General features: G+C 40.3%; 2 protein-coding genes across 7 annotated transcripts in view; both read right to left on the bottom strand.

The window, feature by feature from the left end:
* Window positions 1-515: 515 nt before the first annotated feature.
* syap1 (synapse associated protein 1) lies at window positions 516-9,092 on the bottom strand. Its single transcript, XM_084098889.1, has 9 exons — window positions 8,794-9,092; window positions 7,720-7,838; window positions 7,049-7,115; window positions 6,897-6,970; window positions 4,901-5,040; window positions 2,977-3,116; window positions 2,799-2,857; window positions 2,593-2,719; window positions 516-1,580 (listed from the first exon to the last, which is right to left on the bottom strand). Exons 1-9 carry the CDS (start codon window positions 8,921-8,923, stop codon window positions 1,453-1,455), a joined length of 984 nt encoding a protein of 327 aa, XP_083955015.1. The 5' UTR covers window positions 8,924-9,092; the 3' UTR covers window positions 516-1,452.
* Window positions 9,093-11,197: 2,105 nt separating this feature from the next.
* Window positions 11,198-26,768, bottom strand: part of lmnl3 (lamin L3) — a 20,601-nt gene continuing 5,030 nt past the window's right edge. For 3 of the 6 annotated variants that reach the window (XM_084098397.1, XM_084098398.1, XM_084098396.1), the window contains exons 3-12: window positions 22,710-22,866; window positions 21,598-21,723; window positions 19,785-19,955; window positions 18,081-18,206; window positions 16,788-17,008; window positions 15,779-16,001; window positions 14,467-14,574; window positions 14,235-14,351; window positions 13,765-13,866; window positions 11,210-11,398 (exon numbers count right to left, since the gene is read on the bottom strand). In XM_084098397.1, coding sequence (XP_083954523.1) covers window positions 11,357-11,398; window positions 13,765-13,866; window positions 14,235-14,351; window positions 14,467-14,574; window positions 15,779-16,001; window positions 16,788-17,008; window positions 18,081-18,206; window positions 19,785-19,955; window positions 21,598-21,723; window positions 22,710-22,866 — 1,393 coding nt within the window. In that variant the 3' untranslated portion in view covers window positions 11,210-11,356. Of the gene's footprint in view, window positions 11,399-12,571; window positions 12,628-13,764; window positions 13,867-14,234; window positions 14,352-14,466; window positions 14,575-15,778; window positions 16,002-16,787; window positions 17,009-18,080; window positions 18,207-19,784; window positions 19,956-21,597; window positions 21,724-22,709; window positions 22,867-26,768 lie in introns of all 6 variants that reach the window. The other 3 variants (XM_084098400.1, XM_084098399.1, XM_084098401.1) reach the window with 2 other exon arrangements.

The following is a 26,768-nucleotide window of genomic DNA, read 5'->3' as shown; positions in this document are numbered from 1 at the left end:
AGTCATTATGGTATGTATGTGCATACATTTATTATAGACAGAGTGTTACACTACGAAACATTAGTAGTAGGCTATTCAAAAAAGTGTCATGTGTTAGCAACTTTAAACTGTATCAACAAGTGGCGACCACATTAAATGTTTCAGCACATAATAAAGACAAATTTCAGCGACTTTCCACAGAAATCATATAGGCTACAGATGTGGTTTAATAATGTGCCATTTCGTGAATTCAGAGGATTTTCAAACCAACTTGGCAACCCGGGTGACGTCATTACGTCTACGTGCGCAGTGACACGATCAAGACAGACATACACGACCAGTGTAAACACATGCGCACTATTTAAAAACTTATTTAAAACCGCATCAAATGTAATTTAATAACGTATATGTGTATATAGAACATGAACAAAACAACATTACATAAAAGCTAACAGTATTTACGATGGGAAAAACTGCATATTTGTACAGTATATTGAACGAATGCGGTGCATTGCTTACACAACAAACCAGAGAACTTTAGAGACAAAGATTTTATTTACGGCAACAAAAGCATGATTATTCATCTGTTAAGTAATCAGACAAGGTGCAGGTTGAAAATACAAACAAACACAAAGTTATACTAAAGCTCTCACCTTACAGTCATGTAGCCTAATATTGTTTGATTAAACGTGTGGAATTTTAACTCAAGAGAGAAACCGAACATTTTATAACTTTTCCAAATCCTGCCACATGATGACCAGAGTACAAATATCGAATAATCGACATTCAAAAACAAATAAGGAATGAGAAGCCGTCAAAAACTAGTCAGAGAAACTCGATATGTGCGCTTATAGTGTTTGAGCATTGCAAAAAAATTTCATCAAGTATTTTTGTCTTGTTTTCCAGTACAAATATCTAAACATTTTTAAATCAATATACATTCACTGGAAAAGCAAAACGACTTAAGATATTAACTCTAGCGTTCTGAAAAAATTAAGCAAAATTAAGTGAGTTTATTATTAAAACAAGAACAAAGTCTTAACAAAGGAAAATAAGATTATTTTTGTTCATGTTTTAATAATAAATAAAAATCATAATTTTGCTTCTCCAGTAAATGTATCGTGATGATATTTGTACAAGATTAAAAAAACAAATTCTCCAGCTTTTTTGAGTTTTGGTGTGTATTTACACCTCTGAAAGAAGGTCATTCATGGCAGAAATTAGTCAGAAAGAAAAGATAAATCAGCAAAACTACATCTGATTTACGTGTTCTCGCTAACTATGATCAGAGAGAGGAACCTTTTCTTAGTTACTGTGCATGTTGGCACCTCACCGAATGAATCCCTCGACTGCTAAACATCATGTTTACGATAAACATTCTCATAGAAAACCCTGAAACTTCAGTTCTGTCCGATTGATGAAACGGTTTTCATTTGCAGTGTCCTCCACACCAGAGGGGGGCGCTGTTGCGATTTAGCTGTCGTCCTGCAGCATCTCCTCGATCTCACGGTCCCAGATATCTTCTCGATTTTCCGGGTCGACGACCACCTCGTATTCCTGAAGTTCCTGCTGCAGTTCCTTCTCCCAGTCGGCGGTCTCTTCTATCGGAGAAACAACAAAAGTCTTCGGTCAAAAATGGACGAGAAAATTTAACGTTTTTAAATTTTCAATCGGAATGGGATGAAGACGTGCCAGGTGCAAAAGCTTGACAGGCGTAGCAACAGTAACTAAGGAGGGCGGGGCTTAGCGAAGGGTCAATTATGTCTAAAAAGCACTAGAGTTTATAAGCCTCTTTATATGGAGCTAGACAGGCATCTAGTGTTACACCACGGCATTACACACGTTTATTTGTTTTTTTTACACCCACTAATCCTAAAAAATGGATTTGAAATGCCTTGTCTCTAATTTAACATGGAATACTGCTTTAATAAAAAAACAAATATATATATAAAAATAAAAAGTCTATTATTTTCAATGGTGGAAAATTCTGGAAGCTTGTTTCCGCCACAGAATAAAACATTTTAAAATATAATTGCGACTTTTTATCTCAGAATTGCGAGTTATAAAGTCAGAATTCTGACTTTTTTTCTCGCAATTGCGACTTTATATCACGCAATTCTAACTTTATAACACATAATTGTGAGTTTATATCTCTCAATTCTGACTTTATTTCTCAGAATTGTGAGATATAAAGTCCAATTCTAAGGAAAAAAAAGACAGACTTTCTTTTTAAACCTCAGAATAGTTTATATCTCACAATTCTGACTTTATAAGACGCAATTGCGACTTTATTTCACGCAATTCTGACTTTATATCTCGCAATTGTGAGAAATAAAGTTAGAATTGCGAGATGTAAACTCGCAATTGTGAGATAAAAAGTCGCAATTATCTTTTAAAATGTTTTTTTCTGTGGCGGAAACAAGCTTCCATAGAAAATATCTCATAAAATGTGTATAAATATTGCATCGTATCATAAAATCCCCCCAAAATTCTAAATAATACTAAATAATGAATAATTATTGAACAAAAATATACAACATTGGTTTTCCTGAAGAAAAACCCCCAAAGTAACACTTCAGTAGTGTGTGTGTAGTGTGTGTAGTTGTTTCTCACCGTCCTTCTTGTCCAGCACCAGCTGCTCCATCTCTTTCCTCAGATCCTCCTGGTTTATGTCACAGGCGTCAAACGCGTCGCTCACGAACTCGGACACGCCGGGGCTGGTGGAGATGTCCTCCTCGTCCTGAAGGCAGAGCGGACACACACACCGAGATGAGAACACACACATGTGACCATGAAGCAGACCTGAGGGGAAACTGTACCTCGTTAGTCTTGGGTGTGGAGCTGATGGCGACGGGAGGAGTCTTCGGTCTGATCGTCTCTGTGAAGCAGGAAGACACACGTTTACTCCTCTAGTAAATGCATCTTGAGTGTTTAGGACTGGAAACACTGCGTGAGGAAAGCACGTTTGCCGTGTGTGTGTGTGTGACTGGGACTCACCGGAGAGGGTTTGGTCGAGTGGAGCGCTGGAGTTCTTCTCCTCCGCCTGTTGTTGAGCCGCGAGAGCCGTGAGCTGAGCCGACTGCTTTATCAGAGACACGCGGTAGAAGTAATTCCTCCAGAACACGTCCTCCTTCACCCTGAAACACACACACACACACACACACTTAGATCTCAGCTCACAGAGACAGAAAACAAGGAGTTAACCCTCCTAATGCACTCGGTCCGATTCAAGTCTTTTTTAATTCATAGTTTTTTGTACGAAAATGAAAGTTTGCATACGTGTTATAGTCCGGGTGATATGTGCACTTTTTCATAAAAGCATGAAACTCGGTACTTAAAATTTTCAGAAATGGAGTCATGGCAAAAACGCCTCGTGGCGGCCATTTTACTTTCCACCATTACCAAAATGATATATTTTGTTTCATATCTCCTGAATCAAACATGCTAACACAGAAAGGATGATGTCTACCCCTATGTTTTGAAGGTCAAGGATTACAGTGATGCCGTATACAACATCATAAACTGTACATGTGTACCAAGTTTCATGCTTTTATGAAAAGTGAACATTTTCACATATCACCTGGGCTATTGAGACTGTCAAGATACACATCAATTATGTATTTCAGATTTTTAAAACCGAAAAATAAACTAGAGTTGCACCTTTCACATTCCGTGTCTGCGGCTTTACACGTGAAACTATGCTTTTTGTTCATCTCTTAGTTAGATTTGTCTCAAATACTTCTGTAAAATACATTTATCCTCTCATCCACACACTCTTTTCCTTCTTCCCACTGCGACTGCTTTTTGTTTAAAAACATGCTTCACACACACACACACACACACACACACACACACGATAATTCTGAAATTAAAATAAAATGACAAATTAATGTTTGTTTGTAGATCAGAAGTTCATGGATCTAATAGTGTAAATATGTAAAAGGAAAGCTGCAGATTCAGGCTGTTTATCATCTGAAAGTTAAAGTTTATGCAAGTAAAATCCATATATTTTGTTTAAAAACATTAATTTAATACTGATGTTGTTTTGTTAGAAAAAAAATGTGTAGTTTTGATAAATTTACACTGTTTTGATCAGTCACGAGTTCAGTTAAATCCACTGAATCAATGGTAATTCTCATATTGTTTTTAAAAATTTCATTTAATGATATATTCAAATAATATTTCTCATAAATATTGATAAAAAATAAATATATATAGTTGAACATTTTTAAGTTATGACTGTTTTATGCGTTTAAATCTTTTTATTTGGTATTTTAGCAGAGGATTGTTTGTAATTACACTTCTTTTTAAATGCAAACAAATAAAACACATCCTAACAAATATGCATGATTATGACTGTTTAATAAGCACAGGTTTGGACCCGGGAATGCAACGGGTGTTCCAGTTCTTAATGCATTACGAGAGTTAAATATATGTTCTCACTGCAAAACATGCTTTTCTTACTCAGTATTTCTGTCGTGTTTCCAGTGCAAATATCAAATATTCTTAAATCAAGATGCATTTACTAGATGAGTGAAATGACATAAGATATTATGTCCCGTTTTCTGGGGAAATAAATCAAAATGAAGTGAGTTGATGCTTAAAACAAGTATTTTTCTCCCCATTGGCAGATCATTTTGCTTTTTTTAAGCATCAACTCACTTCATTTTGATTTATTTCCCCAGAAAACAGGACATAATATCTTATATCATTTCACTCATCTAGTAAATGCATCTTGATTTAAGAATATTTGATATTTGGACTGGAAACACGACAGAAACACTGAGTAAGAAAAGCATGTTTTGCAGTGTTTATTGTGGTTAAAGGTAAAGATGTAAGTTGTAACTTGGTGCAAATCTTGCTTATACACACGTTTGTTTTACTGTGCGCATTGTAATGCTTTAATGGAGCCAGATCTCACTGTTTAGGGACGAGGTCGAAGCGCATCCGGTTGAGAAGCTCGTCTTCCTGTAACATCACGAGGGCGACGGAGGACATCTGATCGAAGTCGAAGTGAAACTGCACTCCAGCCGGAGGATCACGCAAGAAGTTCCTCTTGTCCTGAGCGAAGACAGAAACACACACCTCAATCATGCAGTCCTGCTTTACAATGACCAGGGCTCTCATGTATCGAACTGTGTGTAGGATCCTCACTAAAGGGGTGTGTGTGCGCCCGAAGGCCAAAAATGGCGTACGCCAAAAAATATTCAGACTTATAAAACCGTGAGAACGCCAGAACCTGCGATAAATCCCCTTAATAAACCCAGTCAGCGGAGGATTGTGTTCACGCGCGTCTCCTCCCCGAAATAACCATATATGAGCTTACAACGCCTCGTGTACTGTGCACATCCTCATCTGCATATTCATCCACGTGATCCCATGTTTAACGGTACAAGACATTAGGAAAATATGAGTCACAGAACATTACTAAAAATCATTTAGTAGCCGATCCTCGCCTTGTGTTTGAATAAATAAATCAAATAGTGTAAAATACATTCCAGAGAAAGTTTTTCTCAATGTTTTCCACTGGACAAATAGTATTTTAAGTGCTTTATATTTTTAATGGAAACAGATTGTGCATTATTGATCATTATTTGCATGTAAATCTTTCCTCAGACCGTGAGTTCTGCTATTATCATGAGCATTAACACACGGCATGACACAGGAAAACGAGAATGCCATATTTAATCTAAATGTGTATATCAGATGTAGAACATAATTATTTGATGCATTTAAACTGTTATTGTGAGCATGCACTGTATAATGCATATTAAAGTGGTTTTCCTTCATCGGTTCCTCAGATCTCCGTCTCTAATGTTCACACGCAGGATCAGAGTTACTCACAGATGCACGTTCTCTCGTCAAGTGTGTTTATAAGTCACACTTCATGTGTGTGACGTGGCGTCCGGCTCTCTCAGGGCCGGTTCTGTGCGACGCAGCGGTTATAAATGAGTAGGGCGGCTGGGTATTGACACAAATTTCACAATTCAATTTAATATTGATTATTTTGGATATCAGGTTCAATACATGGCAAATTTTCTCAAGGAAAACAAATCTCTTCACTAATGCTGTAAACTATGGGAGTCAGTTGTAGCCTATAGGCTTCATTAGCCTACTATAATATTGAAGGTAAAAATGAACTGATTTGTATACAAACACTTAAATTACACTTTTATTTATTTTTATAATAAATTATGAAATATAAACATTTAAATGGTGGCTGTCATAAAAACCTGCCAGATTTATTCAAACATGCATTAAATATTGAAGAACATTATTTATTATGAATCTGTAATATGGTGCATATATTTAGCAAAATGCTCCTCTCTAGAGTTAATTTTTCTCACTGACTGACGAGTTTATGGTCACTGGATATGGTTTTTCTGAGGTAAATGTGACGTCACATGACATTGTTTACAAGCTGTTTTACTGACGTCTTTCCACGGTTGAAACACTGATCGAGCGACTCCATGTCACATGATACGGATTTCGATAAGTTGTACTCTATCTTTTAACACACTTTCAGATGCTCATTCATGTTTATTTCGCGCTGTAGCTGGTGTTATTAAGGCGGAAGAGAAGATCATGTGCTTCTCTCGAGCGATCTCACGCCACAGCGACAACACAGTGTTTATGTTTTTGAATTTCATAAGAAAATGGACGTAATTTGAAATCTGAGACTTTGTTTCATGTCAATAGTAACAAAGCACAGAGATTTATTGGATGGGATGCGCTACATGTTCCATTCATTCATCAGCTGAAAACAGGATGACTAATCGATTCTTGGGATTTAAGAATCGATATCGGTTCGTAAAAATGAGAATCGATTAAAATTGAGAAATCAATATTTTTTTACCCAGCCCTATAAATGAGTTTTCTTTCTCCTGGAGATGTAATGAAGTAAAGCTGGAACTCACAGCGGATAAAGCCAGGATCTGCTGCTGGATGGTCTCCTCCTCTGTGTATCCGACCCAAGGCGGCACCGCTGCGTCTGCGGACACACACACTCCAGGACATATAGAAGTGCACAAAAACACACGTCTTCAGAAACACCTGTGCGACGTCATACCTGTTTTCTTTGCATTTTTCTCTTGCACAAATTTCTCCTGTTCCTTCTGGAAATCTCCCAAAATGGTCTGAAAGAGAATCAGTGCAACTGGATCAAGGTGAGCAGAATCACACACACGTCTGTGAGGATCGTGTGTTAAAGGTGCAGGATTTTGCAATAAATACAATAAAATTAAGTATATAAAGTAACAAAAAATAATGCCTCTCAATCGTTTCACTGCAAAACATGCTTTTCTTACTCAGTATTTCTGTCTTGTTTCCAGTCCAAATATCAACATTCTTAAATCAAGATGCATTTAGTAAAGTAGTAAAATGACATAAGATATTATGTCCTGTTTTCTGGGGGAATTAATAAAAATGAAGTGAGTTGGTGTTTAATGTAGTGCCAGGTCAGCATCTGAGGCTATTCTCATGGCAAACATGTAATTACAAAAATACAAATATCATATAAATACAATAAAAACCAAGCAAACAAAGTCATAAAATTAACATATTATAACAAATCCAAAACCTTTTCAGGCATAATCTTAATCTTACTAAATAAGTGCTTAAGTGAAATAACTTCATAAACTAGTGTTAAACCCAGGACGGACTATAACACATGTTTGGTGGACAGAATGCGTTTATAAATATGATATTAAGAGTGAAATATGAGTTAGCGATGACAGAAACCTTGTCAATGATGCCGTCGATGTTGCTCTCCTCCACCGTCTTCTTGATGTTCTGCGCAGTTTCTGCCACAGACTCCGAGATCTTCTTACTCGCGTTACTCGCAAAGTTCAGGATGAAGCCTGAGAGAGGAGAACACACACATTACACACACACAAACATCCTCCGAAACATCACACCGAGAGGTTCTGCGTTGCTGTTTAGTCGGCACTTAAATTAACCATGGTACTACTATAGTAAAGGGTCAGTAGATGCATATATATATATCGTCTCTATTTATACTGTTCTTCATCTCGGAGGAAATGAACCCTGGACAAAGGCTACTTGTGCCGAAACATTGGTAATAAATGCGCTTGAGTGAGTGTGCAGTTATTTTTTATTTGCATAAAGCAATGCCTCACATTACTATAACTTTACCATGCTATATTATATTATTTTGTGCTGTCAAATCGATCAATCGCATCTACCATAAAAATGTGTTTATATATGTGTGTACACAAACACACACACTTACTTATTGACTGTATATATTATATATATATATTATATATATATATATATATATATATATATATACACACACACATATATTATATAAACACAAACTTTTATGTTAGATCGATTTCACAGCCCTAATTATATACATATATACACACACACACACACACATATATATATATGGAAGCCATTTCCTGCGCATTAGAAGAAAAAAACATGCTTTTGTAAATCATCAACTTGTTATTTTTGTCTTAGTGTCATAATTTCGACTTTATCTCATAATTATATTTATAACTATGACATAAAAAGCCAAAATATGACTCAGTAAGCAACAAATTTGATTCTGTTTCAATTTCCACTTTTTTGAATATGACTATTTTATAATTGACGTATTATCAAATACTTTCTACTTAATTATGGATTGTTTTCCATAATTATGACTTTTGATGTCATAATTTGGACTTCTCAGTGCCATAATTAACATTGACCAAAGCATGATTAGTTTTGCTTGTATATCTGCGCTTCCACAGATGATATATATATAGTTTTGTGCTGTGTGTAGTGTGTGTTGTGTCTCACCGCTGAGTCCTTTGGCCTGCGACTCTCCAGTCTCTGTGTTTATGTTTTTCTCCTCCACTGTTTCCGGTTTGTCAGTTTTCTCTTCATTCTCCGGTTCTCCGCCCAGCCACGAGCTCCAGCCCTTGAACATGCTGCTGTCTTTCAGTCTCTCTGCGGTGAAATAAACGATCTCTGCTCGTTTTAATCAGGATAATTAATAATTTTACTCCATGTCTCACACACATCCGCAATGGGCCACATCAACAACACCAGCAGCATCCGAGCGCTTCCTCGGTCCTCCTCATACAGAAGCTGTTTCTGCGGCTCCACAGCGTCACCTGCCGCCTGGAGGAACGACTGAGCGCCACTAGCGGCCACGATAAACACGTTTCATCTGTTTTGAAATCGTTTAAAGGGGTGCTTGATTATCATTTCACTTTTCTAACTTTAGTTACTGTGTAATGTTGCTGTTTGAGCATAAACAACATCTGCAAAGTTACAACGCTCAAAGTTCAAAGCAAAGGGAGATATTTGCTTTTAAAGAAATCGCTTTTTAAGGACTACAACAAACGGCTGGTAGAGACTACACGACATTCCTCCAGGGTTAGTGACATCACTAACCCTAAAATTTACATAAACCCCGCCCCCTGAACACGATTTATAGATTATCAAGACAGAATATGCTAATCAATGACTAGAAGATAACTACATCAGCTGCATAAATTCATCAACTAACCGTTCAGAAATGTTGTCTACATGTTGTCACTTCTTCTCGAGTCTCTCCATCATTGTCCGACTTCGGTTCGTTTTAACATAAAAGGCTAAAAGTTTTTGAAATTTTCAGTGCATGTGTGTGTGAAGTAAGTGAAGCTGCTAATAATGAGCACTTGAAGCTCCGCCCTTTTTTCCCGGGAGCAGCAGCTCATTTGCATTTAAAGGGACAGACACAGAAAAACGGTGCGTTTTTGCTCACCCTCAAAAAATCAACAGTTTTAATATGCTATATAAAAATATCTGTGGGGTATTTTGAGCTAAAACTTCACACACACACTCTGGGGACATCAGAGACTTATTTTGCATTGTGTGAAAAGGGCATTATACCACCCCTTTAATATGTAGAAAGACGTTATTTATGGACTCGTTATGGAAATCAACAAAGACGATATTTTGGTTAACATCCTTATTCCAGTTAAATTTTATATACAAATCTAAATATCTGAAAGTGAAACTTCACATCTGTGTATTTCTCACAGAGTTTCTTTCTTATACAAATGCCCTTAAAATTATGAAAAGTATAAAAGCAATAGCTCTCTTCCTTTTTTTCTTTCTTTTCTTTTCTGTAATGGACTTTTGCACCTGATCCTACTGTCATAGCAACAGCCTATCAATCAACTAAAACACCATAGCAACACTTTGTTAACCACCCAATACCATAGCATTGACCCGACAACCGGTCAGAACACCCTAAAACCCTCCGTGGTGGAAATACACTTCCAGCACAGATGTTTACAGATGAAATGCAGGTGTGGAGCAAGAAACACATTAAGTTCTCAATCCAAATCCAAAGCGTTTTGACTTATGATGTTATTTGACTTTAGTCCACAAAGAGGTTCTAGTCTGAAGTCGATATAATGAAGCATCAGGAACATCATTAATCTCCAAAGAACCATATCAATCAACTCAAGAACCTCATGGATAGAAACTTAAAAACCACTGAAGAACCTTGTAAACCAGCACCATTTTAATGTGTTTATTAAACCCAACAACAGAAAATCAGATTAAACACAATTTTAAGACATCAAAAAATAAGCTTATAAGCTAATAAAACAGATTTCAGCTGTTGCTATGTGGTTTTGTGTTCTGAGCAGTTGCTACAGTGTTTTAGATGGTTGCCAGGGTGTTGCTACAGTACATGGTTGCTATGGTGTTCTGGTTTGATATCTTGTTGCTATGTGGTTTTTAGGGTGTTCGGAGTGGTTGCCGGGTCATTGATATGGTGTTTTGGGTGGTTACCAGGGTGTTGCTAAGTGGTTTTTTAGAGTGTACGGAGCGGTTGCCAGGCCATAGCTATGATGTTTCAAATGGTTGCTAAGGTGTTGCAATGTGGTTGCCAGGATGTTATGTAGTTCCTATGGTGTTCTGGTTGGTTAATAGGCTGTTCCTATGTGGGTTTTAGGGTGTTCTGACCGGTTGCTGGGTCATTTGGGTGGTTGCCAGGGTGTTGCTATGGTATATGGTTGATAGGCTGTTGCTATGTGGTTTTATGGTGTTCTGAGCAGTTGCCGGGTCATTGCTATGGTGTTTCGGGTGGTTGCCAGGGTGTCGTTTTGTGGTTGCTAGGGTGCTCTGATTGGTTGCCAAGGCATTGCTATGGTGTTCTGAGAGGATATTAAGGCATTTTAAGACATCAAAAAAATAAGCTTTAAACATGAATTTGCAAAAAGCATTTATTTTGAATTTATTATGATCTAACAATTATTTAAACTTTATTATCTGAATAAAATGAAATACTCCAGTTACAGCTCTTAACATTTATCAAATATGACAAGTGTCTTCAGATGCGTGGCGTCACACTTGATGAGTGTCACATGACTGCACAGCTGGCGTCCTGATTGTGTCTCAGACCCTGAAACAGACACAGATTGATCATTCACATGAGAACGTCTTTATAAACTCTCATGATTGACCCTATAAAGCTACTGCATCACATTTGACACACAAAGGCCTCTAAATAATCAGCATGATCAAAAACTTGCTGAAAAAAAAAAAAAAACTACATGCCTTCTGTCATCTGATAGATAATTTAGACTTTTTTTAGCAAATAAACTAAGGTTGAGCGTAGATTTAAAACAGATGCCTGTTCAGTTCATTTGTCCTGTAACTATGTATTGGTTACCAGGGCATTGCTGTGGTGTTCTGAGTGGGTGTCAGGTCATTGCTATTTGGTTGCTATAGTGATCTGGGTGGTCGCCAGGGTGTTGCTATGTGGTGCTCTGAGCGGTTTCCGGGTTGTTGCTATGGTGTTTTGGTTGCTAGGGTGTTTTGATTGGTTACCAGGGCATTGCTATGGTGTTCTGAGTGGGTGTCAGGTCATTGGTATTTGGTTGCCAGGGTGTTGCTATGTGGTGCTCTTGAGCGGTTTCCGGGTTGTTGCTATGGTGTTTTGGTTGCTAGGGTGTTTTGATTGGTTACCAGGGCATTGCTATGGTGTTCTGAGTGGGTGTCAGGTCATTGGTATTTGGTTGCTATTGTGATCTGGGTGGTTGACAGGGTGTTGATATGTGGTGCTCTGAGCGGTTTCCGGGTTGTTGCTATGGTGTTTTGGTTGCTAGGGTGTTCTGATTTGTTGCCAGGGCATTACTATGGTGTTATGAGTGGGTATCATGTTATTGCTATTTGGTTGCTATGGTGATCTGGGTGTTTGCCAGGGTGTTGTCATCTGATTGATGGTTTAGATTTTAACAAATTAACTAAGGTTGAGCTTAGATAGAAAACAGATGCATGTTCAATTCATTTGTCCTGTAACTATGTAGAAACACATTTCTGTGATAAAGGTACCAAACGAAAACAAGGAGTCGAAACGAGTCTCAGAAAAGCGAGAGTAATTCCTTGTCATATTGAACTAAAACTATGCATTTCATTAAAATGCAATCATGCATAAAAAAATAAATAAAAATCACAGCTAAGCAAGCTCAAATCAAAATGTGTTGCAATGATGATGTTGCACTGTATTATTAAACATGCAAAGCCACAGTTATTGCTAAAGCGAAGCACAAACGGTCGACTGGATCCATCTCACCTACAGACGCTTCTGGATCAGGAGAGGGAACAACATTTCTTTTTTCTTCTTTTAGGCTTTTACAAAACAGAAGTGAAGCAGAAACAAACAACAACAGATTTCAGATGTTGCTATGTGGTATTTAAAGTGTTCTGAGCGGTTGCTGGGTCATTGCTATGGTGTTTTGGGTGGTTGCCAGGGTGTTGCTATGTGGTTTCTATAGTGTTCTGAGTTTTACGTGGTTGCTATGATGTTCTGGTAGATTGATATGTTGTTGCCATGTGGTTTTTAGAGTGTTCTGAGTGGTTGCCGAGTCTTTGCTATGGTGTTTTGGATGGTTGACAAGGTGTTGCTATGTGGTTTGTACTGTGTTCTGGTTGGTTGACAGGCTGTTGCCATGTGGTTTTTAGGGTGTTCTGAATTGTTGCTGGGTCATTGCTAGTTGCTATGGTGATCTGGGTGGTTGCCAGGGTGTTGCTATGTGGCTTTCTGAGCGGTTGCTGGGTTGTTGTTATGGTGTTCTAAATGTGGGTTTCAGGGCATTGCTATTTGTTTGCTATGGTGATCTGGGTGTTTGCTATAGTGATCTGGGTGGTTGCCAGGGTTGTTGCTATGGTGATTTGGTACTAGGGCGTTCTGATTGGTTGCCAGGGCATTGCTGTGGTGTTCTGAGTGGCTGTCAGAGTCATTGGTATTTGGTTGCTATGGTGATCTGGATGGTTGCCAGGGTGTTGCTATGGGGTGCTCTGAGCGGATTCCAGGTTGCTGCTATGGTGTTTTGGTAGCTAGGGCGTTCTGATTGGTTGCCAGGGCATGGCTATGTGATTTTTTTAGGGTGTTCTGAGTGGTTACCAACGTTGACATGTAGTTTCTGTGGTGTTGATGGGGTCTAAGATGTTCAGGTCCTTCTTTCAATGTAAATCTGTTGCTCTGTTGCTCCAAAACGACTTGCATTGCATTAAAGTAAACATTTCATGAGTTCATGCATTGGCTGAGAACATGATGTTGGAGATGTGAGAGCCATCATCTACAGTTTGAGCTCCTCTTATTGAAAAATCAGAAAATCATATAGAAAGATGTCTGATATTTTTTTACTGAACAATGATATGAATGCATATCAGACTGAAATCTATTCGATAATGTCAGATGACATTACATTTAGTAATTAATTACGGCATTAAGCCGCTAGGTTTACAAGAGCTCGACTGTTTTACCTGTCGGCGCAGGTGAATGTCGCGGGCCGTGATGTTTTCATCACAGTCTGGATCCTCGTCAGCTTTACTCTGAACACACACCAGACAATACTCCGCAGTCTCCTGCGCACAGACACACACACAACCTCGTCAACACCACAGTAACAGCAGCTGTCATTTAAACACACATTTTCATATTGTCACACTTCAGAGGTGAGTATAACTGGAAACATATTCGGAAAACAGGACATAATATCTGATGTAATTTTACTCATCTAGTAAATGCATCTTGATTTAAGAGTTTTTAGATATTTGGACTGGAAACAAGACAAAAATACTAAGTAAGAAAAGCATTTTGTTGCAGTGTATGCACTGAACCGTGACGACTACATGTACCGTTACACCCCTACTGGCCGAGGTATTTTGCTTTATCACAAGAAATCTCCATGACCGTGATATTCCCTGATACTCTCGTGACGAGTGTGTCTCACCTCGTTCTGTGTGTTCATCAGCGAGACTCGGACGTCCCCGAACGGACCCCACGACTCATGAGTCCTCAGGAGCAAATCACCCACAGGGGGATCCAGCCCAGCACCAGCAGCCCAGATCTACACACACACACACACACTTCAGCAGAGTCAGAGAGAGAAACCCTCAGCTCACAGTGTGTCACCGTGAGCATCTGTCCAGCACACACACACACACACAGAGCCTTGTGTTTACCGTGAGCATCTGTCCAGCGTTCAGCACACACGGCGAGGGGATCTGGAAGACGATGTCCTGCACGTCGGCTTCACTCTTCCTCAACACCCAGCCTCCCAGAGCCTGATCCTGAAACACAATCACACACACACTGATCACACACACACACTCTGACAAAGTGTGGCGATGATAATCTCAGGGACTGTTTATGTGCTTTATTTAATGTTAAAAGCGTGTCATGTGACTCTGAATATCATTTAGTGCTCCAGCTTTGATGCTGTAAAAGCCACAATGGATAATTCACCTCAGATCTTGAAATTAAACAAATGGAAACAAGAACGTTCAAACTGTGAACAAACAAGTGTATTCTTTGACAAAGATTGTTTTAGTAACTCAGTAGCCTATGTATTTGAATAATGTTTAAATGGTGTAATATTTGTGAATTTGATTATGTAGCGACTTATCCATTTTCTTGCGAGTGCCGTCAAGATTACTCTCTGGTGCCGCGAGACTCCGCCCACACGCTGTTCTGATTGTCTGACTCCGCCCACACACTGTTCTGATTGGCTGACTCCGCCCACACGCTGTTCTGATTGTCTGACTCCACCCACACGCTGTTCTGATTGTCTGACTCCACCCACACGCTGTTCTGATTGGATGACTCCACCCACACACTGTACAATGTTCTGATTGGCTGTGGGATTTGTTTGATTTTCGACGCATCTCGCAGTCGCGTCTAGTGTGGACAGACAAATTATTTGTCGCTGGAATCTTATCACATCGCGTAAGGGATCGCCCAGCCTCCCTGAGGAGAAAGCTCATTTCAGCCGCCTGTATCCGGATCTTGTCCTTTCGGTCATGACCCACAGCTCATGACCATAGGTGAGAGTAGGAACGTAGATTGACCAGTAAATCGAGAGCATCGCCTTGCAGCTCAGCTCCTTCTTCACCACGACAGACCGGCACATCGACCGCATTACAGCAGAAGCTGCACCGATCCGTCGGTCAATCTCCCGTTCCACCCGTCCCTCACTCCTGAACAAGACCAAGACAAGACGACATCCTGTGGTCCCCAAACCGGACACCCTCCGGCCCCCGGCTGCGCCTAGGACTTCTGTCGAATGCCTTCTCCAAATCCACAAAGCACATTTTATTAATATGTTTTAAATTTTTTATATTTTCAAAACATTAATAAAAACTATACACATTAAAGGGACAAAAAAAATTCTATCTAAAATAAATACAAATGGAAAATATGAAGCTAAAACAAATGAATAGTGTATCAATGACACTGAAATAAACCCTGTGATGGAAACCCTCCTCTTCGTCGTACCTTGTCGGAGGTATTCTTGAGCTTGATGAAGCGCCCTTGCGGGTCGATCTCATCGATGGACACGTTCCCGCGAGAGGAGGAATGCTGGGAAAGCTTGTAGTTGGGCGAGAGACCTGAACTCGAGCCCTCGTGTTTGCGCTTCTTTCCCCAGCTCTTGCGCACAGGTTGAGCTCGCGTCCGAGAGACGGCCGACGGCTGGATCGGACTCGGAGACAGGTTCAGTCTGAGGAGGAGAAGCGTGCGTGAGACAAACTAATAAAACCAACAAGTGACCCTGGATCCCAAAACCAGTCATAAGTCTTTACATCAACCTGCAAAAGGGATAACGGATGAAAATTAGCCAGCGTTGGATAAATCTGGCGCATTTTACATATTGTTATGTACTATTAATGTGTCCCTGATTAAATAATAAAAAAAAGTCGCACGGGTATATTTGTGGCAATTGCCAACAATACATTGTATGGGTCAAAATTATCCATTTTTCTTTTATGCCAAAAATCATTAGGATATTAAGTAAAGATCATGTTCCATGAAGATATTTTGTAAATTTCCTACCGTAAATATATAAAAAATATTTGTGTGCATTGCAAAAAATGCTTTTCTTGCTCAGTATTTTTGTCTTGTTTCCAGTCCAAATATCTACAAATTCTTAAATCAAGATGCATTTACTAGATGACATGAGATATTATGTCCTGTTTTCTGGGGAATTAATCAAAATGAAGTGAGTTGATGCTTAAAAAAAGCAAAATGATCTGCCAATGGGGTCAGAAAAATAATCTTAATTCAAACAGAAACAACATTATTTTTCTGACCCCATTGGCAGATAATTTTGCTTTTTTTAAGCATCAACTCACTTAATTTTGATTAATTCCCCAGAAAACAGGACATAATATCTTATATCATTTTACTCATCTAGTAAATGCATCTTGATTTTAGAAATGTTTGATATTTGGACTGGAAACAAGACAGAAATAAGAGCATGTTTTGCCGTGTAGGGGATAAAGCTCACCGTTTCTCCTCGCCCTCCAGCATCTTGCGGTAAGCGTTGATCTCCATATCCAGCATGAGCTTGACGTCCAGCAGGTTCTGGTATTCCTCCAGTTGCTCCTGCATCTGCTGTCTCAGATCCGCCATCTCTTGATCCTTCTGAGAGAGCCGGTGCTGACTGGACTGTCTCTCGCGGTCCAGCATCTGCTCCAGCTCCTGAACACGAGCCTCCAGCGCCGAGTTCTGATCCACACACAAACGTGGACATCCATATTATGCTCTATTACATCATCTTTCTTTAGTGCTTCTGTTTGAGCATGAAACGGCTCTTTAAAGTCCCTCCAGCAGTAAATCAGTCGCAATTTCGGCGCATGCTTTGCAAACAGACTTTTACGATATGGACTCGACAGTAATGCCACAATATGCAAGTAAACATCTTTTATGATGGATAGATGCACTTTTATCATGGATAGATGCACTTTTATGATGGATAGATGCACTTTTATGATGGATGCACTTTTATGATGGACAGATGCACTTTCATGATGGACAGATGCACTTTCATGATGGACAGATGCACTTTTATGATGGATAGATGCACTTTTATGATGGATAGATGCACTCATGATGGATAGATGCACTCATGATGGATAGATGCACTCATGATGGATAGATGCACTCATGATGGATAGATGCACTCATGATGGATAGATGCACTCATGATGGATAGATGGATAGATGCACTCATGATGGATAGATGCACTCATGATGGATAGATGCACTTTTATGACGGATAGATGCACTTTTATGACGGATAGATGCACTTTTATGATGGATAGATGCACTTTTATGATGGATAGATGCACTCATGATGGACAGATGCACTTTCATGATGGACAGATGCACTTTTATGATGGATAGAGATGCACTTATGATGGATAGATGCACTTGTGATGGATAGATGCACTTTCATGATGGACAGATGCACTTATGATGGACAGATGTACTTTTATCATGGACAGATGCACTTTTATGGACTTCAAAACAGAAACAACCATTCACTGCCATTTTAAAGCTTGGAAGAGCCAGGACATTTTTTTAATATAACTCAGATTGCATTCGTCTAAAAGAAGAATGGCTAGGATGACTTGAGGGTGAGTAAATCATGGGCTAATTTTCATTTTTGGGTGAACTATCCTTTTAAGTCCTAATGCACGGCGTCCTTGATGAATGAAAGTATTAATTTCTTTTTTTTCAAATCGTACTAACCCCAAACTTTTGAATGGTAATGTAGCAAAGCCTTTCAGATCTCTACCTTTTTGTGCAGGTTGTTGATTTGCAGCGACTGAGACTCCAAACGCATTTTAGTTCCCGCCAGTTCTTCTCTCGTTGAAGAAGCGAAGTCACTGTTTTTCACTGCCGTCTGCTTCGCGTTCTCCAACTGCAAGAGATAAACCCATAACACCGTTACGGCAAACCAACGAGCACACAGAGAATGGTTTGCTCTCTAACACATGATTACTGAGGTACCATGAAAGACTGATGCGATGAAATCAAGCGTTTCGTGTGTGTCCAGGTTACCGTCTCTTCCTTTTGCTCAAATCCCTGAACTACACTTCTCCTGCAGACTTCACTTCTCACTGCTGTAAAATCCTCACGCTGATTTACTGTCTTTAATGCATGAAAACACACTGATTTTTGTGCAATCTGAAATGCATCAATAAAGCAATAGTGGACACAAGTGTAAACCGGCTTCATCTACAGTCGGTTTTCTCTGTTTACAGTATCATAACTGAACACTACCAACATTTGAAGACTTGGGGAGATTTGTGTCTTTTCTATTCTGCCAAGGAAGGATGAAAAGCCTGTTTTCAATTCAGTAAAAACTGAGTTCATGTCTTGCTCTTGCAGTCTTTTACAGTTTCATTGGCTGTTGCTCAAAGCTGCTTTCTTGTTCGTCAAATACTATATAATGTCCACAGAAGAAATGTATTGCCATTACTGACTGGCAGTGTGTTTCAATAATTGTTTTACTAATTTATTTATAATTATTACTTGTATATAAAGAATATAAATGAATAAAATATGAATAAAAAAATAATATTATATATATATATATATATATATATATATATATATATATATATATATATATATATATATATATATATATAAAATAAATAAGAAAATATAATTATATTTTTAAGAAATACATTAATTGTACCCATTCATAATTATTACTTTCATATAGGGAATATTAATAAATTAAATGTATGAATAAAATAATATATTATAAAAATAACAATATACTATGTATATAATAATAATAAATTATATTATATTATATTATATTGAAGAGTTGTATATTGTATTATATTATGTATGAAGAGTTCAGATGCAAAAGCCTCTAAATGCCATCTGAAATTTTCTTATAGAATGATCATTTTTAATCAAGCTTGTATATTTAAGTTCAGTAATTTCACTTAAATAATTAATAGGTAATCTTCATTGCCATTTAAGTGAAATTATTGAATTTAAATACGAGCTTCATAAAAATGATCATTCTATAAGACAATTTCAGATGGCATACATATACATACATACATACATATATACATATATATATATATATATATATATATATATATATATATATATATATATATATATATATATATATATATATATATATATATATATATATATATATATATATATATATATATATATTTATGTGTGTATGTATATATTTGTCATCTATGTAGTATTTATATATAAATTATAGGCTATGAACAAGATAATATTACATATCTAATTTTTAAATATATTTACATATTTTATATAAATACATTACATATATTAATTTTACTAATATTAATTATTTATAAATATTACTTGTATAAGGAATATTAATAAATAAAATATATGAATGAAATACACGTTTTGCATGACCATTTTCTAAAAAAGTTAAATACAACAAAAACAACTCTGGGCAGAACAAACATGCGCTGTGTTTTACCTTCGCAACGAAGGTTTTCTCCAGCTCCTCTTTGTACTGCTGGATTTGAGCTTCATGTTCTTCTCGGAGCTGCTTCATGGCTTCGGCTAATTTACCTTCAAACTCCTTCTGTCTGCCGGTGTCGAGCTCCATCAGCCGGCTCTCGTGACGACTGCGCATCTCACGCACCTCCTGAACACACACACACACACACAGTCTGTGGGGTGATCGACATTACAACCAACCTGGGGTGTGTTTCCCGTACAACGGTGTAACCAGAGTTGTGTGAAACTCATTAAAAGTAACTTGAGTTATGTAATCAGATTACTTTTTCAAGTAACGCATTACTTTTAAAATTTACAACAAAATATCTGTGTGTGTGTGTGTGTGTGTGTGTGTGTGTGTGTGTGTGTGTGTGTGTGTAAACAAGATGGTTATTGCAGTTCTAGACTAAATGTGAACATGCATTATTTACTCATCTCACTTACACACAGAAAAAAGATTCAATATTCCTCAAAATGAATAAAATCAGTGAACTAAACTAACTAAATATGTTAAATAAAACATACATTTTTATGCATTTAATCTCACTTTATTGACCTTGCAATAAAGCAATAATACTTGCTTCTGATCTTCAATGATTCAGTTAAACCATAAGCAAAAATGAATATAGATTTTTTTTGTAGGTCGTTTAACCACTTTGGTTAATAATGTCACACAGATGTTGGAGTAATAACTACTTTTAATGAATCTGTTTGAGATTGAATTAACGATAAATGTTTCGCTATAAATTACGGACATGGCATCTGAGGACCATTTCTCATTCTCACTTTGCTTTATTTCCAGATTCACTCATAGGCTTGTTCTTACACTAGAGCTCGTTCACACATGCGCAGTCTTCAAGAACGACGCTTTAAATCTTGACAAACTAAAAAGACGTAAATGACATTTGTATGAATTCTAGATAAAAGACATAGATTGCACTGAATGTCAGATTGCTTATTTTGCTGAAGATCAGGATTTATTGAGTCCACACGTCATGCACACAAGAAACTGCTTCTAACCACAGGTTTTGCTGTTAGCGAATGTTCGTTGGAACTACGGCTTCGGGAAATTAGTTGAACTGCTGATAATGACGGACCTTGCGACTATAGTTGGCTAACAAAGCTTTTGAGAAACGCACCCCTGAATAGTAACAAACACCAAATATATACAAAAAAACAACTTGTCAGTCAGTCAGAGATTTTTTCTAAATGTCGATAAAAAACTATTGCGAAATGACGGCGTTTCCATTAACCGATGTTATGCGACTACAACGCCATTTTTTCCTCTCGCGATAAGTCATTCCAAAAAATCATACCGATGGATGTTACGTATATCGCAGCCACCGCACTAGACATTTTTAATCGAAGGAAACGAAGGCGTAAATCCAAGCATTAATGGCAAGGAAAGACTCTTATACTCGTATAAGGCGTTTCTCACTCAGATCTGCTTCAAGCTCTTGATTGTGGCATTTCTTTGAGGTTTAGAATCCAGTATTCCTGTAATTCATTTGTCTTTTATGAGTTTAATGAAGAACTCTGTCTCGTTCAAACATACCGCATCATCTACGTCAGGTGACCTGTGAACTGTTTCCATTGCAGTTTTTTTCGAATTGCCTGAAAAACCTCCTCATGCGAGCATAAAAACTTTTTTGCGATAAATGGGAGTTTTTGCGAAATTGACGCGTTTCCATTGGGCGTATTTTCAATTCGCCATTTCAATTTGCACAATTTGAAGGGTAATGGAAACGCGGCTACTGAATGAAACAGTGCTTTTGATAACACAACAGAACCTGTTCGCTGAGATGCCTCTGGAAGTCCAGCTGCTCCTGCAGGGTTTGGATCTGGTTTTCAGCATCAACTCGACGCAGCATCTCAGAGTTCAACTGGGTCTTGACGTTCTGCAGCGCCGCTTCCAGCTGTAAGGCAGAAGAAACGTTTAAACTGACATTAATCGAGTCCAAGGTGTAGTAAGCGATTTCACTGTGGATATTTGAAATCAACCGAAACAAACACGCCCCGCCCCCAAAATCCACGAACACGCAATGCAAGAGTGGATAGAGACTCTTTATCAAAGCTGAAGCGAAGCAAAATAATGCTTAAAAAGAAATAAAGTGAAGATAGTATTCCTCTGAGCTTTTCTCTTTTGTAATGTCTCTCAGCCATTTCTCTTTCTACAGTCTTTCAAATCTCCCTCTCGCTCACTCTCTCTCCTCCCCCATCATGAGTGGACACACCCTCTAATGCTGATTGGCTCTCTCTCTCCTCCCCCATCATGAGTGGACACACCCTCTAATGCTGATTGGCTCACTCTCTCCTCCCCATCATGAGTGGACACGCCCCCTACTGCTGATTGGCTCACTCTCCCCCCTCATCATTAGAGGACACGCCCCCTTCCGCTGATTGGCTCACTCTCTCCTCCTCATCATGAGTGGACACGCCCCCTACTGCTGATTGGCTCACTCTCTCTCCTCCCCCATCATGAGTGGACACCCTTTAATGCTGATTGGCTCACTCTCTCCTCCCCATCATGAGTGGACACGCCCCCTACTGCTGATTGGCTCACTCTCTCCCCATCATGAGTGGACAAGCCCCCTAATGCTGATTGGCTCTCTCTCTCTCCTCCCCATCATGAGTGGACACGCCCCCTAATGCTGATTGGCTCACTCTCTCTTCCCCCATCATGAGTGGATACGCCCCGTACTGCTGATTGGCTCACTCTCTCCTCCCTCATCATTAGAGGACACCCCCCTACTGCTGATTGGCTCACTCTCTCTCCTCCCATCATGAGTGGACACGCCCCCTACTGCTGATTGGCTCACTCTCCTCCCCCATCATGAGTGGCACTAACACTAGCACAAATACCTTCATTCTTTCCTGTTAGTCATGCATGTTTTGTACTCACATTAGCCACCTGAGTCTTGAGATTGGAAATTTCATTCTCCAGTCTGCGGTTGGTGGCCAGTAAATTTGCATAATCCGCTTCTTTAGAGTTCAGCGCGGCTTCAAGATTCCTCCAGTGTCCGACAGCCGTGTTCAGTTCACACTCTTTCTTATTATTTCTGAGACACAAGAGAAAACTTAAAGTAAACAAACTTTAGATTAGATTAAGGTGTGTTAACATTGACACCTAAAAGCACCTGGAAGGAGCACATTTCATACATTACATCCAGGGTTTGAAATGAACACCCGCCAACCGCGGGTAAAAATCATCTGTGGCGGGAAACGCTGTCAAATCACGAGCTAGTTTGGTGGTACACCATGTTTACTCAGTTTGCTGGGGAAGTTCGTGTAAGACAAATCTGCGCAGATTTAGCGCAAATACTCGTGAGTCATCATGATATATTAAATACAGTGTATTGCACAGAATCGGCTCATATCTGGCTCACTTGAACACACACACGTCACTACACAACAAATAACGGCACGCTTGTTCATTTGCATTGAAGCAACAGCGAAGATTAAAAAGTATTTGGTTAATTATTTTCCAACATCCCACGTTCTCTGTGCTGTATCGATCTGTCCATCTAAAACACGTGTGGTGATGAGGATGAAAGAGGAAGGGAGGAGATGCTGGATGACAGGGTTTTGTTTTAATAAAAAATGAATGTATGAAATACTAATTTTATTTTATATAAGCTGTGATGTAGTTAATCTGTGTTATTTCTTTTCTGGCTAGTAGAAGCTCTGAATAGCCGATAACTTGAAATTTAGTAGCCGAATTGGCCGGCAAGTGAAAAAGTTAATTTCAAACCTTGATTATATACAAAATTGATTATTATATGACAGCACCTGGCAGTGAGTGTATGATGGTCCTCCTGTGTGTGTGTGTGTGTGTGTGTGACAGCACCTGGCAGTGAGTGTATGATGGTCCTCCTGTGTGTGTGTGTGTGTGTGTGTGTGTGTGACAGCACCTGGCAGTGAGTGTATGATGGTCCTCCTGTGTGTGTGTGTGTGTGTGTGTGTGTGTGTGTGTGTGTGTGTGTGTGTGTGTGTGTGTGTGTGTGTGTGTGTGTGTGTGTGTGTGTGTGTGTGTGTGTGTGTGTGTGTGTGTGTGTGTGTGTGTGTGAGAGACAGCACCTCGCAGTGAGTGTATGATGGTCCTCCTGTGTGTGTGTGTGTGTGTGTGTGTGACAGCACCTGGCAGTGAGTGTATGATGGTCCTCCTCTGTGTGTGTGTGTGTGTGAGACAGCGCCTGGCAGTGAGTGTATGATGGTCCTCCTGTGTGTGTGTGTGTGTGTGTGTGTGTGTGTGAGACAGCGCCTGGCAGTGAGTGTATGATGGTCCTCCTGTGTGTGTGTGTGTGTGTGTGTGTGTGAGACAGCGCCTGGCAGTGAGTGTATGATGGTCCTCCTGTGTGTGTGTGTGTGTGTGTGTGTGTGTGTGTGTGTGTGTGTGTGTGTGTGTGTGTGTGTGTGTGTGTGAGAGACAGCACCTCGCAGTGAGTGTATGATGGTCCTCCTGTGTGTGTGTGTGTGTGTGTGTGACAGCACCTGGCAGTGAGTGTATGATGGTCCTCCTCTGTGTGTGTGTGTGTGTGAGACAGCGCCTGGCAGTGAGTGTATGATGGTCCTCCTGTGTGTGTGTGTGTGTGTGTGTGTGTGTGTGTGTGTGTGTGTGTGTGAGACAGCACCTCGCAGTGAGTGTATGATGGTCCTCCTGTGTGTGTGTGTGTGTGTGTGTGTGTGTGTGTGTGTGTGTGAGAGACAGCACCTCGCAGTGAGTGTATGATGGTCCTCCTGTGTGTGTGTGTGTGTGTGTGTGTGTGACAGCGCCTGGCAGTGAGTGTATGATGGTCCTCCTGTGTGTGTGTGTGTGTGTGTGTGTGTGAGACAGCGCCTGGCAGTGAGTGTATGATGGTCCTCCTGTGTGTGTGTGTGTGTGTGTGTGTGTGAGACAGCGCCTGGCAGTGAGTGTATGATGGTCCTCCTGTGTGTGTGTGTGTGTGTGTGTGTGTGTGTGTGTGTGTGTGTGTGTGTGTGTGTGTGTGACAGCACCTGGCAGTGAGTGTATGATGGTCCTCTGTGTGTGTGTGTGTGTGTGTGTGTGTGTGTGAGACAGCGCCTGGCAGTGAGTGTATGATGGTCCTCCTGTGTGTGTGTGTGTGTGTGTGTGTGTGTGAGACAGCGCGTGTATGATGGTCCTCCTGTGTGTGTGTGTGTGTGTGTGTGTGTGACAGCACCTGGCAGTGAGTGTATGATGGTCCTCCTCTGTGTGTGTGTGTGTGTGTGTGTGTGTGTGTGTGTGAGACAGCGCCTGGCAGTGAGTGTATGATGGTCCTCCTCTGTGTGTGTGTGTGTGTGTGTGTGTGTGTGTGTGTGTGAGACAGCGCCTGGCAGTGAGTGTATGATGGTCCTCCTGTGTGTGTGTGTGTGTGTGTGACAGCACCTGGCAGTGAGTGTATGATGGTCCTCCTCTGTGTGTGTGTGTGTGTGTGTGTGTGTGTGTGTGTGTGTGTGAGACAGCGCCTGGCAGTGAGTGTATGATGGTCCTCCTGTGTGTGTGTGTGTGTGTGTGTGTGACAGCACCTGGCAGTGAGTGTATGATGGTCCTCCTGTGTGTGTGTGTGTGTGTGTGTGTGTGTGTGTGTGTGTGTGTGTGTGTGTGTGTGTGTGTGTGTGTGTGTGTGACAGCACCTGGCAGTGAGTGTATGATGGTCCTGTGTGTGTGTGTGAGAGACAGCACCTGGCAGTGAGTGTATGATGGTCCTCCTGTGTGTGTGTGTATGTATGTGTGTGTGTGTGTGTGTGTGTGTGTGTGAGACAGCACCTGGCAGTGAGTGTATGATGGTCCTCCTGTGTGTGTGTGTGTGTGTGACAGCACCTGGCAGTGAGTGTATGATGGTCCTCCTGTGTGTGTGTGTGTGTGTGTGTGTGTGAGTGAGTGAGAGACAGCGCCTGGCAGTGAGTGTATGATGGTCCTCCTGTGTGTGTGTGTGTGTGTGTGTGTGTGAGAGTGAGTGAGAGACAGCGCCTGGCAGTGAGTGTATGATGGTCCTCCTGTGTGTGTGTGTGTGTGTGTGTGTGTGTGAGACAGCACCTGGCAGTGAGTGTATGATGGTCCTCCTGTGTGTGTGTGTGTGTGTGTGTGTGTGTGTGTGTGTGTGTGTGTGTGTGTGTGACAGCACCTGGCAGTGAGTGTATGATGGTCCTCCTGTGTGTGTGTGTGTGTGTGTGTGTGTGTGTGTGTGAGACAGCGCCTGGCACGAGTGTATGATGGTCCTCCTGTGTGTGTGTGTGTGTGTGTGTGTGTGTGTGTGAGACAGCGCCTGGCAGTGAGTGTATGATGGTCCTCCTGTGTGTGTGTGTGTGTGTGTGTGACAGCACCTGGCAGTGAGTGTATGATGGTCCTCCTGTGTGTGTGTGTGTGTGTGTGTGTGAGACAGCGCCTGGCAGTGAGTGTATGATGGTCCTCCTGTGTGTGTGTGTGTGTGTGTGACAGCACCTGGCAGTGAGTGTATGATGGTCCTCCTGTGTGTGTGTGTGTGTGTGTGTGTGTGTGTGTGTGTGTGTGAGTGAGTGAGTGAGTGAGAGACAGCGCCTGGCAGTGAGTGTATGATGGTCCTCCTGTGTGTGTGTGTGTGTGTGTGTGTGTGAGACAGCGCCTGGCAGTGAGTGTATGATGGTCCTCCTGTGTGTGTGTGTGTGTGTGACAGCACCTGGCAGTGAGTGTATGATGGTCCTCCTGTGTGTGTGTGTGTGTGTGTGTGTGTGTGAGTGAGTGTGAGACAGCGCCTGGCAGTGAGTGTATGATGGTCCTCCTGTGTGTGTGTGTGTGTGTGACAGCACCTGGCAGTGAGTGTATGATGGTCCTCCTGTGTGTGTGTGTGTGTGTGTGTGTGTGTGTGTGAGTGAGTGAGAGACAGCGCCTGGCAGTGAGTGTATGATGGTCCTCCTGTGTGTGTGTGTGTGTGTGTGTGTGTGTGTGTGTGTGTGTGTGTGTGAGACAGCACCTGGCAGTGAG

The sequence above is a fragment of the Abramis brama genome, assembly GCF_963993115.1.
Source record: "Abramis brama genome assembly, chromosome: 22".
Lineage (NCBI taxonomy): Eukaryota > Metazoa > Chordata > Actinopteri > Cypriniformes > Leuciscidae > Abramis > Abramis brama.
This window is presented reverse-complemented; position numbering and strand designations above follow the sequence as displayed.